Source organism: Anomalospiza imberbis, chromosome 21 (genome assembly GCF_031753505.1).
Source record: "Anomalospiza imberbis isolate Cuckoo-Finch-1a 21T00152 chromosome 21, ASM3175350v1, whole genome shotgun sequence".
Classification (NCBI taxonomy): domain Eukaryota; kingdom Metazoa; phylum Chordata; class Aves; order Passeriformes; family Viduidae; genus Anomalospiza; species Anomalospiza imberbis.
The window spans coordinates 130547-146979 of NC_089701.1; the positions used below are offsets into that span (position 1 = coordinate 130547).

The following is a 16433-nucleotide window of genomic DNA, read 5'->3' on the forward strand; positions in this document are numbered from 1 at the left end:
TCAAGCTGTGTAAGGAACAAGGTAGGGTTTATCTAGTGAAGGTAAAAATTACCATGTTCAATTCAAGCAAAATAATGTGGTACTGGACAGAGTTGAAGAAATCCTGCCAGCTGGGTGTTGTGCATGCAAGTTTATGTGTGTTTAAAGCAAGAGTGCAAGTGTTCACAGAAGATAAATCCACTGAGGCATTAGGGGTTACCAATACAGATAGCAATTTTGGCCCAGGAAGGCTAAGCAGAATTCTTGAGCTCTTACTATCCAGGGTCACCAATTTAAAAACTTTTATTCCTTTTAGCTGCAGTTTAGCATCTGACTAAATCAATAATAAAGCCAGAAAATAGTTCATTATATTAGACTACTTTAATTAACAATAACCTTTGTGCAGAAATACTTCCAGGTGAAATACTGACCAAAAAACCAATTCATCAAATGGCTACTCAGTGTATGGCACAAAAGAAAAAGACACAATATCAAGACGGGACAGAATTTTAACTGTAGGTCTCCCTTTTAATACATTTTCGCATTGAATTACACATATGTTTATTCAGCATCCGAGAGAAAAACTCCTTCCAAAAGTATGTAAACATATGTATAGCCCAAAAATCTCAACCTGACCTAATTTTTCCAAATAAGAAATGGAGTGAACCGTTCTTCTACATAGAGGGTTCTTCAGGTGCACAACATGGTACATTAGCACTCGTCTGTCAATGAATACAGATAAATAAGGTAATTGTTCACACTCACCTAAATATGGAATTGTAGGAACCATTTTTAAGCTTCTGATGTACTCTCGTGTCCTTTTATAATTATCTTCCTTAGACAGTAAATAGTCTAACTTCTCAAAGGTGGTCTTGTCTTTCCGATTCAAAAGCTACAGAGAAAACAGAGATCATAAAATTTTCAAAGACAAATCCACACAAAACTAACAGTCAATAACTTGTTGAATTGCCCAGAGTAAAGGACAGCATAGTCTAGTTAAGATTAAATTTATCATCATCATCCAAAGCAGCACAATGTTTGAAAACATGCTACCTGTTAAAAAAATGCCATTTAGCTAAGGTCTTAAGCTATGAAAAAGCATGACCACTATTTCTGACTAATTTGTCAGTGATTCTCATGTCGCTAAGAACATATAAGTATCTTCCTCCAGAGTTTACAATATGACAAATTCCAAAGAACCTCAGAATTCAAACAAGACAGAAGGGACAAGGGTCAAGGCGACACTTACAGCCCAAGTTTTGGTCAGCCTGAAGATAGGTGCGCTTTGCAGTGCTGACACCACAGACATAAGAGAATGAAGGTTGTTCAGTTCTAGAAGCTTCTGAAAAAAGGGAGTAATAGCTTTTAGCACACTGGAAAGGGTTCACAGGAGTAGTGCAGAAACAAACACGAAGGAATTAAGGTTTCGAATGATAGCGTAAGAAATCTGCACTTACTTTAGCTATTTTCACAAAGTGGCTCAGTATTTCTGCCCTTATTTTTAAGGTCTGTGCTGTTAATATTTCTCGTACAACCCAAAAACTGACCTATAAAGTAAACACATAAAACTTTAATTTATTATTAAAAAATGGACCTTATTAGTCTATTAGATGAAATATTTGCAAACTCTGACAATGCTCCAGAAAGAAAACAGGGTAAGGAAAGAAAAGATTTCTGATCCCATGAATTCTCATCTATATCACTGCAATTGCCCTGAAGCATTACCAGCATAAGAAGTAGAGAAGTGAGACAACAAGATAACTGAATGAGCAAGTGAAACCCAGAAAAAAAGAAAAAAAATTGCTAATGTTGCACCATAGCAAAACAAATCAGGAACTAATAATTAGGAACAAATGGTCTAGAGGAACAACATGAAAATGTTGAAAACATGTTGAAAACATGAAAATGTTGAAAACTCCTGTTGAAAACAGGAGTTATAATTTAAAAAATCTTAATCCCCGTTTGGAAAAATAGGTTTTAATTCACATGAGTAGTTCTGTTTAACTTTATACTCAAAGATGACTGTCAAACAGTACCTGTTCATGACAGTAATCAAATTATATACCTGGTTAAACCTCCTAGTAAAGGCAACAATGTTTGGAGCGAGGGTGTGTTTTTCTTTCTTATTCCATCCACAGCTGGCTAGTTCCTAGGAAACACATTTAAAAATTGCCTTAAAAAACAGAAATGAGCTCTCCTTAACACTAATTCTAAATCACTCTTCTGTTTTTAGAACCACAAGTCTCATTTTCAATCAAAATGTTGTTCAACTTTCCAAATGTACACTACTGATTTTAGACACCTTCATATGAAAAGGCAGAGTCAGCCAAAGAGAATTCTGCCTCTGTAAAGCACTTTGTAATGCTGATACATGGAACGCACTCTAGAGATCTGCCCATGCCTGTGTGAGCAGCAGGAAAAGCACTTCCAGCTCCAAACACATTCTGACTCCCCATCTCCAGGACTTTAAACTTCTGCAGATAAAAATGCCAATTTGCATCTGTCAGGACACAGATTCTCCACATGAACAGTCCATGTCTTGTCTTATGATACTATCATATGTTTATGTGGAAAAAAATCTCAGACACTCTACTAGGGACAGCAAAACTTACCTTTGTCAGAGAAGTGGAAGAGATCAGTAACCTAAGAATATTAAGCGGTTGCAAGAGGGCTAGTGAGTAACAACAACAGAAAATCCTGTGTACAGCAAAATCATTTGACTAGGTTTAAATTCAGACTGAATAGGAAGGTTGATAAATGTGAGTGATTCAAAATGTCCCTGCTGATTTTTTTATACTGCTACAATATATTGTGTTTGAGAATTACACTTCATGTCTTTTTTTTTTTGTTGTTTTTGGCATGGAGGGATGCTGGTGGTTTCCTCAACGCACACAGTCATAGGAAACATTCCCATCAAGTGTGCAAAACCCTGAAATTTGTGGACATTGCAATTTCAGGACTTGGGAAAAAATCTAAATAAAGTCACATAGAAATCTAAAATGTAAGCATAATTATTTCTGCTGGAGAACAAAGAATTGTTAACTAGACATCCTCTTTCTAAACTCTGCAAAGTAAAATGCGGATGTTTTATAGTAATAGCTACTGAAAAGCAGGAAAAAGCCTCAGCAAATACCACACTAAAAGGATGTTTGTGTGTTTGAGATAAGACTTAGCAACCAAATGTAAAATCTTAGGTATTTCCATCTATGCCTAAGGTCATGTTAAAATAATAAAACCTTCAATTTCAACTAGAAAGTGTTAACTTTCTTAGTCTAATAACTTACCTAATAGCAAGGGGCACTTTCATGACAAGTACACAGACTATTTCTTGCTTTAAAACCTAGTCCTACGGTTGGCAGAATTTCAGGATAGAAACAGTTGCTTATTTTTGGCAAACTATATTAACAGTTCAAATAAAATGAAAATCAGAAAGCACAATTAACAACTAATAGTTCATGGTAACTGCTACATATTCTAAGATCTACATTCTAGCAGAAGCTGAAGATACAAGAGTTTTCCTTCTGATCACTCGTCAGTGAGTTACATCTATTTGCCAAAGTAGCACTTCAGGAAATTTCATTTCCAAAAGGCAAAATGAAGCAATTACAAAGAAGAACAGCAAATCAATTGTTTTGGGAATTTTTTTGCTATAAAATTCTATGGCACAGGTCTCATAGCAACTAAAGTAAATGCAAAATTTGCTTTAAAAATTAACATCTATACTTTCATATTTTATTTTTCAGTTAATTCATCTCCTCAGAGTATGACACTACCTCTGCTTTTGGCAAAGGTAATTAGAATAAAAAAACTCCTCCATTTTGTTCTGGTATTTGTCTAAACAAAACTTCCTCATGGAAAAATATCTATGTATCAATTTGTACATATGGAAATTTTTTTGCTAGCAGATTTTTCTATGGGCATTGCTAATTTCTTATTGCATTATTTGTCCCCCCACAGGAAAGAAAAGTCTCGCCAGCTGCCTGGAGCACACATGTAATTTCAGAAGCATGGAAGTGTTTTCAGCTACAAAACTGTCTTGGTGTTCTTAGGGGAAAAAAATGTAATTATCTGACAGGAAGGACAGACAACAGATAGACCAATTTTTTATTTCCTTCCTATATTTTCTCAAAATAGAAGTCTGTTCATCTCTCTGAACTACTGTAATAAATGATGACTTGTTTTGTTAGTGACCTCATTAGGTGGCTAGAGCTTCCGCTCAAAACCTTCTAAACTTGACTGCCCCTACTGATGTCAGAAATTCAGTTCTGCTGACATTATGGGGGGGGCATGGGCTGCCCATTATACAGTCATGATACTCCAGCCTTAGGACACGAAGACAACAAGCCACAATGGACACATGTTCTTATATTAAAAACAGCTGAAGCAGGAATCACGTGATTCCCGTACCTTTTGCAGTAAATAAATGTATCATATTTTCACACAATTCTGTCATATTCTGACAATTACTTTTATTCTTCATTTCTCAAGTTCTTGTTACTGATTTTCAAATGTCTGTGTTAACCTTGACTGCTTTTCCTCAACAGGCCTCAAGTTCCCCTCTGTGTCTTTCTTAAAAGGTTAAAATCTTAAAAGACGATAATAACATTAACTTTTAAGGGTTTGGGCTGATTTAACCACAGCATTTATTATTCTGAATCTTAAAAATGATTGTACAAATTAAGAAGCTTATAAAGTAGTTGATGCAGTCTAACACTGAGATTATGGCCAGAGGCAGGAGTCAAAAGTCTGAAATCAGATATGAATTGAAAAACAGCAGCAGAAGGGAGAATAAAGAATTTTTACACTTGATAAGCTTATCCTGAAGAAACACTCCACTCAAAGCAAGACAAGAAGACATCAGGAAAAGCACAGTTATCCCCTTTGGCAACAGATGACAAACCAAAGTAACTCATGCTGGATTACAGATTCACAGTACTAACAGGGAATATACCTAGAAAAACATTAGTGCAGTGCAAGAAGGTGAGCATTTTTGAACAAAAAAAAAGCATTCTTTGAATCATCACATTTCCTCAGGCACTGAATTGCAAAGATGTAAGCAGATGGTTTAAGAAAACCTACCTCAGGCTGTATAGCTTTGAATACTGGCATGTCCATCAGTGTTATCTGGCTCTGCAATGAAGACAGAAGTAAGTCATTGTTAGCTCTTCATATTACATGATAATTCTATCTGCCCTTCAGTAACTACAAACCATACACATATTCCCCACTAACCAGAACTAACCTATGCTAGGGTCTCCTAAAAGACTTAAAAAAATGCAAATGACTTTATACAGTAAAACAAATATGCTGTGTCAGGTCAGTACTAAATGATTAAATCCCAAGACAGTCTTATTTTATTGAAGTTGATAAAGTCAGAAATTTGTTTTCAAAAACACTGGAGATTTATTTAAAAGTTGGGCTTTTTTTTCAAGAAGAAGTATTTAATGTATTTTTTAGTACTCTGCAACCCTGAGTATTATACAAGCTTAAATACAATGCAAAATACAAGTATTATACAAGCTTAAATACAATGCAAAAATAACATTTATACTTACGGCAAACTCCTCAGGAGTTACTTTCAACACATCAAATACAACTGCATCGTAGCTTTTATTGGCATAATCTGAACTTCGCCCTTCCAGAGAATCTGAGCTGCTACTACCCTATAAAGAAAGACAGTAGGCTTATCTGCAGAATGATTAATTTCATCTCAAAATCAGGAAATAAATGTGTAGAAATACTAAGTAAGGACAAGAAAATGTATGAACTTCAAGAAGTTTCAGACCAAATTATCAAATCTAGTTTTGCACTGTTCACAAACATTTCCAACTTCCTTCTGCAAAAACTACAGCGACAAAGTTTTAGCTCTATGAAATTTTCAGATTTTGCAAGCCATTTTTAAAATCATAGACTAAATGAAAGAGCTGTCGCATGAAAGGAAATGTGTTGAGATTTCGAAGATTCATTTTCCACAGGATTTTTCAAATTAAATGTGCAAATTAAAGACTGAGCAGATCTAAAGCAACTTGCTTTATCCACAACATTGTAACAAAGGGAAAACTGACACATTCTGAAATTTAACCTGCACACTACTGATTGAGAAAGCCTGACATTTGTACTGGTCAAATCCAAGAGGAGAATAAAGGGGAATTTGTAGAAATGTAGACAGTTATGTTGTATCAGGAAAGTGCCAAGTTAGCATTCAGAAAGAGAAGCACTGCTTCACTATCTACTGAGGGTAGTGAGGAAAGGATCAAGATTAATACAGTCTTGCTGGACTTCCAAAAGGTTTTTGATGCTGTTCCTCACTCCAAAGACATTAAGCCCTAGCACAAAAACTGTCCTTGCAATAGTAAATAATTAGTCACAAGGCAGTTGTTACTAGCACTGAAAATATGCGAGTCCAAAGAGAATTATATATAGATAAGTGATGCTTATTATATATTCAACAATCTGGTAACCCTGTAGTCTTATTGAAAACTATGGATCTTCATTTATTTAATGTGGCAAAACAAAAAACCTGGCAATGAAAAACTGAGAAGGGTGGTCACAAGATTTGATTAAGTCTGGAAAAGCAAAGGAGAAAATATGTAACAGATTATTAATATGCTCCTTTATAAATCCATGGTGCACCCAACTTTGGAATACATATACAGTATTACTGTCCACCTTAAAGCCGAAAAAGTTTCTCCAATCCCACATTTAAAATGTGTGCTTTACAGGACAAGCTTTACTGTAGCTGATTAATAATATTTCATCATATTATTAGATGAGAGCAAAAAACTAGAAAAACTCCAGCAGCTCATTCCCAAGCAGTGTTCCATTGGCTGTCGTGGAGCAACAAACAGGCTGTTAGCTGTGTGCACAGCTCAACATGGAACAAGGTAGCTTTTAGAAGTAGCACAGAAGAGCCACCTGGTCCCCAGAGGATACAAACATTAAAATGAACAAAATCGTAGAGCACTTTCTCACTAGCAGACCAGTAAATAAAAAAAAAAAAAACAAAAAAACAAAAAAACAACACCAAAACCAAACAAAAAACCCAAACAAACAAAAAAAATCCAAATAACCCCACCCTGCATATTTCTGCATTAAAAAAAACTGTATAAAAACTGTATATTACTGGGTTCTATTTCTGCCAGACTCCACTTTGATGGTATATTACACTGCTCTGAACTCACCAATAATTGACGGCTGCTCTAAGTTACAGAGCAACGTGTCAAAAGTGCTATTTAAACAAAATGAGTAATCATTAACAACAACAATAAAAAAAACATGGCTGTGAACACCAAAAACCATGGAGTGTTCTACAATTACTTCCTTGCCATGTTAGTTCTTTTTCTTACAAATGGTGTGGTATTTGACTAGTAGTGGCAAGGGCTTCTGTGAAAGCTGAAACAAGCCAAAATATCCATTTTGATGCAGGAGCTAATAAAACTCAACAAACTGTACCTCTGGAGTGGCGGAGGTGACCATCACACTGGCCATGAGGTCATTCCTTTTATACATGCTCTCCACAAGATGCAGGAGGTTTCAGCTCAGCCAGCACTGGTTGAAAACAGAAATTCCTGCAAAGCAAATTATTTGTGGAATAAATCAAATTTATAAAAACCCCCAAAATGCACACAGAAAATAACCCAGCAATACAAGATATTTCATTTTTCCTACTCAGAGTAAAGGACTTAGGAAACAAGATTATCTTAGGAGACAGATGCTCTTTTCTTTTCCAGGTACCAGCTGTGAAGGAATACAATCAAATATTGCTAAAGCCATGCCAAGTCTTTACCCCTACCTCCACTCAGCTCAAGAAATGCAGGGGGAAAATGTATTATTTGTCATTCATGTTGAATTAAGTTTTTATACAAAGTCCCTCCCAGGCAGGACAAAGTCTCAGAAACTGCAGGCTATCACAGACTGCTTACAGAACTAACAAGTCAGCTCAGGCTCTGACTCCCTTTAACTGAGCGAACAGCATGGTTGTGTCGTCATTCCCTACAGCACACATGGATGAGCCCATGGCAGGTACTGCCACTGACTCCTGTAAATGGACTCTTTCGGCACAATCTGTAGTTGCTCATATGTGCAGCAAGGGATACTGCCACATCTCCTTCTGCGCCCTCACATTCCCTCCCACAACACTGATCACACCAACAGAAAAATTCTGAAAAAGCAAAACAGCTAGGAATAAAAACAACCTCTTATTTTACTCTCTTTGAAAGATGGAAGTCTTCACTTCTCATTCCTACAATGACAAACGATTGTCCCCAGGATCTCGCAGGAAACAAGTCACTAATTTTGCTTCAAATAATGCCAAAATCTTCTCTGCTAAACAAGGCAAGAGTCAATTTCTTTTATATTTTCTCCTGATAAAGTTAACTCATTTTGAGCACTGACAGGCTGCTCAGTATTTCTAGGTCTGGAGTTGCTCTTCTTAACAGTCTTTACAATCCTGAAGTGGAAAGCAATTCTGTAGATGTAATTTCTTTAACATGTGGCATTTACATTAAGGCCACAAAAATATTCTTGTGTCCTCCATCCCTGCCTTTCTGAATAGGTTCTCCAGGGCATGAGGAATCAATAACGATGTGAAAGGGGAAAGAAAAATCCCCTATGTGAACTTGTATCATGCCCAAGTTCGGTTTTACACAAAGTTTTAAGGTTCATTATATCAAAGTGAGACAAAAATGCTTTAATACCTAAACTCAAAATCACTAATATACTTTTGCCTTACAACATTCAGCACATACATAAATCCTGCAAGGCGAGAAACTTTCATTCTAGACAGGATCAAAATAGATTCCCCTCGCCTTACCCCCTTCCCCCAAAATGTTCCAAACATAATACAAGCATTAAAAATGCACTGCTTTTTCCTATGTGCAAAGATTTCTCCAAGATTCACATCTATGAAAAAATGCTTCTCTACACACCCACGTCTTTTGCTACCTTCATGAAAGTCATAGGAAGCAATTATCCTTTTAAGTCAAGTCTGCTTGATCATTTGGAGTGCTTCTCCACCTGCAGAAAGCATTACTCTGCACACAAAGTAACACAGGAGCTAATACTATGCCCACGGTATGAAGAGGCTGTCAGACAACATAGGGAAAGATATTAAAAATAATATTCCCCTGCACTCGCCGTATTTCACACTAACAAGATTAAAAAGAAATTTCTCAAATCTCAGAAATTATCAAAGGCCCAAAATGTTGGCAATAAAATGTAAGAAGTCACTTAAATGACATACAACTTCTTTTCATAGCTTTTGATTCATACAATTTATTTCAACTTGTTCACGTTATTCATTAAAATGATGCATTACACAAACAGTGCTAAAAATCAAAACTAAGGAAACACCTTATCTGTTTGCACGGAAGGTTCACAGGCACACTGCAGTAGCTCTCCTTCATAGGCTGCCAGAAGTAAAGTGGATAAATCAGGATGCAACAGACACCAGAGGTTGTCTGTTCTTCTTTGCCAATTTGACAAACCCATTTAGATATGCAGCGCTTTCTGAAGCAAAACTGAAGACACGGCAAAAACAACTGGAAAAAAAAAAAAAACAAAAATATCACCATCAAAACCAAGCACAGAAGTAAACCTCAGAGCCATTATTTTACCAGCATTTGTGAAATTTTATTACCTATGCCACAGAAGCAATATTCTCCGAAAATAAAATGCAAATTTTATACTGCTGTTAGTAATACACATGTAATGCAGTCAAAGTGCCCATAAGTTCAGTCTCAGTACTAGATACCCAACTCACGAGAAAGTCACTGAGACTCTTAAGCACAGAAAACCACTTCTGGCCAACTCAGTCCACGTGCTCTAATTTCTGAATGCTAGCAGAGCAATCTGAGGAAGTTGCTGACTGTCCACATTGCTTTCAGCAAATACAAAGATAACCATGTCAGCAACCACTGATGACCGTTGTTCTTACTGCTTTTTCATTGAAGAGAAAAATACTGAGCTATATATGCCTCTTACCAGCCCCAATTCAGCCATTCCAGACTCCACAAGTCAACTGGCTTAGCTGATTTCAAAAACCATTTACTTACTACTTTCTTTAGTTGATTATGGTTTTCCTAATACCACTGAATCATGAACTGAGAGCTGCAACATGCTTTTAAGAAAATATACTTCAGCATTCTACCAAAAGATAAATGTTCTTTCTTAAGCTTAAATTAGCTGGACAACTGGTTCAGTGAGAACAGTTAAAGTGCACTAGGGCCCCACCTGGGCACTGAAACTTGGTTAGAACCAACGGAAGTAACCAGTGGGGTTTGCGGTTTTTCTAAATAAATTTACAACAGATTAGTTCCATTTGGAAGGGGCATACAATGATCATCTAGTCTGACTGCCTGACCACTTCAGGGATGACCAGACATTAAAGCATGTTATTAAGGGCATTGTTCAAGGGCTCTTAAACACTGACAGGCATGGGGCACCAACCACATCTCTAGGAAGCCTGCTCCAGTATTTGACCACCCTCTCAGCTAAAGAAATGCTTACTGATGTTTACTCTGAACCTCCCCTGGTACAGCTTTAAATCATTCACATATGTCCTGCCCCTGGATTCTGGGCAGAAGAGATCACCATCTCCCTCTCCATGTCCCTTCTCAGGAAGCTGCAGAGAAGAACGAGGTTGCTGCTCAGCCTCCTTTTCTCCAAACTAGACAAACACAAAGTCTTCAGTTGTTCCTCAGAGGATATGCCTTCCAGAATTTGCTATCAGACATCACAATGGTTAACTGGCATTGATCAAGACAAGGGTATGAAGAATACCCACAAAAATCTTGCTTTTTACCTTTAGACCAACAATATACTATTACACTCCACTGGCAACACCCAACCTGAAGACACATTTACAACACGCCGTATATTCAGAGCTCATATTCAGTTCTGAACTGTTTTTCATCATTGCATTCATTTTCCTTTTCTTCATTCCTAAACTATTCTTCCAGATGTTCACCACTAGAACGTTTCTTTCCTTGATGAACCATGAACAAAGTCACACTCAGATGCTGTGGGCATAGAGTACAAACCAAAGTATGTTAGCACAGCTAACTACTGGAAGAAAATGGTTCTATTAGAAAAACAGAATGAAACAGTAACAGGGTTATATTTTTTGCCCCTGTGCTTGCAATCAGTCACTGATGTGAAACTTGTATCACTTGTGTACATCATGTCCAGAAAAAGCAGATTCAAAAGGATTTAAAAATCCTTTTGAGCTTGCACAATTTAGAAGCTGTTTGTCATTGCAGTGACAGAGCAAACCATCCTGGGAGGATTTGTAGAGGAGAATTTCTTTACTTCTTTCAAAGCAGCAGCTGATGAGTGCTACATGTATACTTGCTAACCTAGAGAAACACAAACCTCAAAAGCACTGAACAGGACTGATGCAAGACCATTTAATTCTTGACAGCATCCTTTCCCAAAGGTACAAACATCATGTGTCTTCATTTGTGCCCCATCCAGTAAGTACTACATCTCAAACCCCATTTCTCACCCCCTCACATATGATTCCTGCAAAGTGGAGGGGAAAAGGATCATATCTCCTAGAGTAAGTATAAAAATTACCCATGTGAACCCCACTTCCTTCAGAAAATAACTATCTGTATGCCACTCTGAGCCCTTTTATGACATCCACTTCATGTACAAACACAGATATGAGACCAGACAGTTGACCTGTGTTAATGGTCATAATGCTTTATATGAAAAATCTCTTAATTTCAAAAAGTCCTTCTGAAGTAATTAATTAATAGACCTTGATGGATATTTGGATAACATGAAAAATTCTAGAGCATTTGAAAGCCTGGATTTAAATAATAATTGCCTACTAACAGTTTATTAAGAACTAAGCAATTAGGCTACAGAAGATTAGTCATAGAAATGTGATGGCTTTTTAAAGATCTTCCAAAGCAAACACTTGTGTATTTTCAGTGTCCATTTCACCATGAAGTCCCTAATATATTTCATTGTGCTTTAGGCAACAGTACCACCTATAGATAAAATACACTATGAACAATTTAGTAGTTTCATGCACATGCTTTTCTGAGAAACTTCTTACTATATTTAATGATGAATAATGAAAATGTAACAGAAATAAAATGGGGCTGTGGATTAATTCAGCTGACCATAAACTGAAATCACTCAAGTAAATAACTATCCCTCAATAACATGCATTGTCCCTGAGTAAACAGGCTGGAAAAAAAACTGAATCTTGCATCACTTTGCAATAGCTGCCAATGGATCAAGTCTAAGTCAGGAAAAAATACATTCAAAGTTGACTTCCCTTTCTAAAATGCTCTCAACTCTCCTACTTCCACCCCTCCAGTACATGAACTCAAATGAGTTCAACTGTGAGCAGAGAAGCAGCTGCTGTGATGAGTTCAAGAACAACTTCAGAATCCAAGTCCTAAACTCTTGGGCTTTATGAATACACAACTGATTTGAATTATATATAACAGTGTATTAAAAACAACACCTAATGGGCAGGTCATGCATTTATGACATGCTTTACTTGATTTGTCACGTGTTACACTAGACTGCCATTGATCCCTTTGTTGTCACTAAGCTGCCCTACAACAATTAAAATAGCAGCTTTTCAAAGTAACTGTCATAGGGCAACCTGGATACAAAGACATATGTGGCAGTCTCTACATCAAAAAGGTAAGCTAACATTCTACAAGTGGAATAAAAATAAGGATGTCTTATTTTTCAAAATTATAATGAATGCAATGTCTCAGTTTTCTAGTTTGAGAGCTGTATGCAAAATTTCATAACAAAAGGCAGTCAAAAATTATTTCAAATCTCACACAACCCTCAGTTGCTAAAACCATGAAAAAGTAGGAAGCTGACAATGCTGGCTTGAATGGGCAATGCTATTCTTCTGATTATGGCTCACATTTTTACTATATATATCCACTGATTACTGAGCTCACTCTAATGACCATTTATTATATTTACAAATTTACTCTTAAGTGTGTTCTTCTCTCCATTCTTCTATCTGCAACATCACTTACTGCATCAGGAAGTAAAGTAATAATATGATCAAAATTATTTGTATAAGCCAAAAAAGTGCAATAACGTGAATTCTACTAAATAAAGATAGTAGACAGATCTCCATCTGGCTACCTAAACAAATTAAGACAAGAAATACAGTACGGGTTTCTAATCATTAGTAACCATTTGAAGAACTTTGCTTAGACTGGAATTTATCTGTGTCTGGAAATCTTTACATCAAGGCTGACAGAGCTGCAGTGCTCTCTCCAGCAGAAGTCCTCCTTCAAAAGTCATTACCCTTCAAGCAAGTCTGCAAACTTGAATATCTTAGAAGACCAAGATAAATGTTTAGGGAAGTTTTACTTTAAGGGAATCTTCATGAAAGGAAAAAATCTTCAGTTACAGGAAAAGAAATATATATCTACGAATTATAATAAAATACTACTACAACTCAAGTTCTCTAAACAGAAGAGAACTGACAGACACTTCCGTAATCTCTGGTTATCAAATGTAGGTGAAAATGTGAAATACCTGTAACTTTAAATACAATTGCATACTTACGGTGGAATAAGGCAGCTGTGCTCTCAACCCATTTTGCTGCACACCTCCATTAGTTCATTGCTGGGTCCAGCTCTGGCTTTTCAGCAGTTTTATCTCTTGTTTAAAAGCATAACATTGCTGTAAATACCAGGAAACAGGATTACAGTGACATTTATTTTACAATTCAATTCTTCTCAAACTATGCACTCCTCACCTGAAACATGTGCTCTGGTATTTTTATTCTTACCTCTCCCTCACAACTTTCATTGTCAGTTCCCCATTCTAGTTTCACCGGTATGTGATAAATTCCCGAACTCAAAAGAACTACATATAGTTGTCCAAGCCAACACGCATTATTTATTGGTTTCACTTACTTCTTTCAAGGTGCTTTATGAATTGTAAATCCTACTCATCCTCACACCATCTTCTTCAAGGCTTAACTAAACAAAGCAAAATGGACACAAATCCAAATAGAATAATTCTTTTATCTCTGTATCAGCAAATAAAGCCATAGCTCTTCCAATAAACATCAGCAGCTACAACCCTGAGAAAAATACTGCTTAGGTAACTCATTTTGGTGATATTTACATTAGACATAGCCCTTCCCTTTTCTCCTCTTCTGCTTTATACCAACTTTTATAAAACCTAATGTTTAATAAAATTACACATCAAATGAGAAGGAAATAATCTCAAAGATAGCTTATTTTATATAGACTGACATGAAAATCTCATTAAAGCCCATGTTGCTTTGATAAAGGTAAAAAATCACTGTAGGTTAATTGGTGTTACCTCTACTACAGTCTTTCTTTTCGTTCTATCACTAGGGAACCTCCCCCTTAAAAAAGCCTGTCTTCTAAACTATAACTATATGCAATTCCTACGGCATCAAAGCAAGCTAATTTTTGCTAGAAAAACAGTGCTCTTTTGACACACCCAAAACTCATCCAGTAGGCAATCCCTGCATAAGCAAATGATCTTAGTTCATAGAATAATCAAAATGACAAGTTAAAAATGGGTTACCACCTACTTAAGTATTCCAATCAAATTACAGACATGATGCCTGTTGTCTGCCCTGCATCACATGGCATTTTAATAAAGGGCAAACCTTGTAATTACCATGCACCTGAATTTCTAGATGTCTTCCCTTCACTAAAATAAGGCAAATAAACAGAAAAACAAATAAAATAACTTGGTTTGAAAGTGTTTTGTACTAATTTTTCTTCAAACTGGTGCTACATCATGCAGGATGGGCAACATAGAGAAAACGAACAAAGAAGTAGTTCTGCCCTTTACAGCAGCTTCCTGTCCTTCTCAGACATGAAGAATATCTACCAGGCATGGCATGAATGGTCAACAAGAGAAGAAATATCTGACTATCAAAGCTAGACATACAAGACAGATTGCAACATTCATAGATAGGGTTTCTGAGGCAAGCAATATTCTTCTGTATTTCAGACACCAACGCATTTCAAATTTTTCAGTAATTAGTCTGACAAAAATACATGTGCTCCATTTTGTTGGGTTCAGGACAACAAACCACAGACAAAAGGCATGATGTATTTCTATAACCAAGAATTTCAACATCTATTCCTCCATCCACTACATGCCAAAGCTCCAGGTTGACATAAGGCTGCAGAAGCTAGACCAAAAATTATCTGAAGTGATTTGAAAACAGATCGCGGTCAAGGCTCTCAACAAGACCCGCACGGTTTCATCCACATGACATGCAAATAGTTTTCAAATTCATTCCTCAGGACAGATGAGGATATGGCCAACCCCGGGTGGTTTACATCTGTTCCCCCCAGACCCCGCATCCGTACCAAGGCTGCTCCCGCTGTCCGCCCGGACTCAGCCGCAGCACCAGCTGCACGTGCCCGCCTCACCGCACCGGGCCGGCCCCGGAGCCCCGCGGGCGGGCAGGGCCGCGGCGACCGCTGGCCCCGCGCCGGAGCGACATGGCCCGGCGGGGAGGAGCCCGGGGCCCTTTCCCAGAGAGGCCGCGGGGCCGGTGGGGCGCTCGCAGGGCGGGGAGGCGCCGCCCGGCCCCGCCAGAGCCCGGCGCCCACCCGCCTGCCGCGCACCTGCCGCACCCCGCGCGGGAGGCGCCCGGCCCCGCAGCGGCGGGCGGCGATGCGGCAGCGCCCCGCGCCGCCCCCGAGGAGCCGGGCCCCCGAGGAGCCGGGCGCCGCCGGCGTCCCGCAAGCGGCGCCCCCGGAGGGCGAGCGCCCGTCTGGGCCTGTCGCCGCAGAGCTCCGCCCGCAACACACGCCCGGAGCGGGGACGGCAGAAGGCGGAGGGACGAGGGGCTGTGGCGGCTTGTCCCACCTTTTCTGCCGGGGACGCGGGGCTCGTCCGCAGCTCACCTGCTCGGGACTCGGTGCCCCCAGCAACGCCCACGGGCTCTCTCGGTGAGGGGAGGCGCCCTCAGCGCCACCGGGGACCAGGCCCGGCCCGGCAGGGGACCGTGGGGCGGGGCCGGGGCGCGCGGACTGACGCGCGCGCCGGCCAACCGGCTCCCCGCGCGGGAGCGCGCACCAATGGCCCGGGCGGGGCGGGAGCGCGCGAGCGCAGGTGCCGCGGTGCCGTCCTTGGCCGCGCCCGCCCCGCCCGCGCCCCCTGGCGGCCGCAGCGCGGCTACGCACGCGACTCCGAGAGCGGCAGGAGCGCGGGGTCCGGGGGCGAGCCCGGGGTCCGGGGCGAGCCCGGGGTCGGGGGCGAGCCCGGGGTCCGGGAGCGAGCCCGGGGTCCGGGGGCGAGCCCGGGGTCCGGGGGCGAGCCCGGGGTCGGGGGCGAGCCCGGGGTCCGGGGGCGAGCCCGGGGTCCGGGAGCGAGCCCGGGGTCCGGGGGCGAGCCCGGGGTCCGGGGACGAGCCCGGGGTCGGGGGCGAGCCCGGGGTCGGGGGCGAGCCCGGGGTC

General features: G+C 39.7%; 1 protein-coding gene across 7 annotated transcripts in view; it reads right to left on the bottom strand.

Annotated features, from left to right (window-relative positions):
* RALGPS1 (Ral GEF with PH domain and SH3 binding motif 1) overlaps positions 1–15969 on the bottom strand; it is a 78073-nt gene extending 62104 nt beyond the window's left edge. For 3 of the 7 annotated variants that reach the window (XR_011005543.1, XR_011005544.1, XM_068210840.1), the window contains exons 1-9: positions 13540–13791; positions 9331–9518; positions 7432–7547; positions 5535–5642; positions 5059–5109; positions 2045–2128; positions 1437–1526; positions 1229–1321; positions 745–871 (exon numbers count right to left, since the gene is read on the bottom strand). Coding sequence is in view for 5 of the 7 variants with exons in the window: in XM_068210840.1 (XP_068066941.1) it covers positions 745–871; positions 1229–1321; positions 1437–1526; positions 2045–2128; positions 5059–5109; positions 5535–5642; positions 7432–7488 (610 nt within the window). In the remaining 2 variants the exon portion in view is untranslated. Of the gene's footprint in view, positions 1–744; positions 872–1228; positions 1322–1436; positions 1527–2044; positions 2129–5058; positions 5110–5534; positions 5643–7431; positions 7548–9330; positions 9519–13539; positions 13802–15881 lie in introns of those variants that run through there. The other 4 variants (XM_068210841.1, XM_068210843.1, XM_068210842.1 and 1 more) reach the window with 4 other exon arrangements.
* Between the last annotated feature and the right edge of the window lie 464 nt (positions 15970–16433).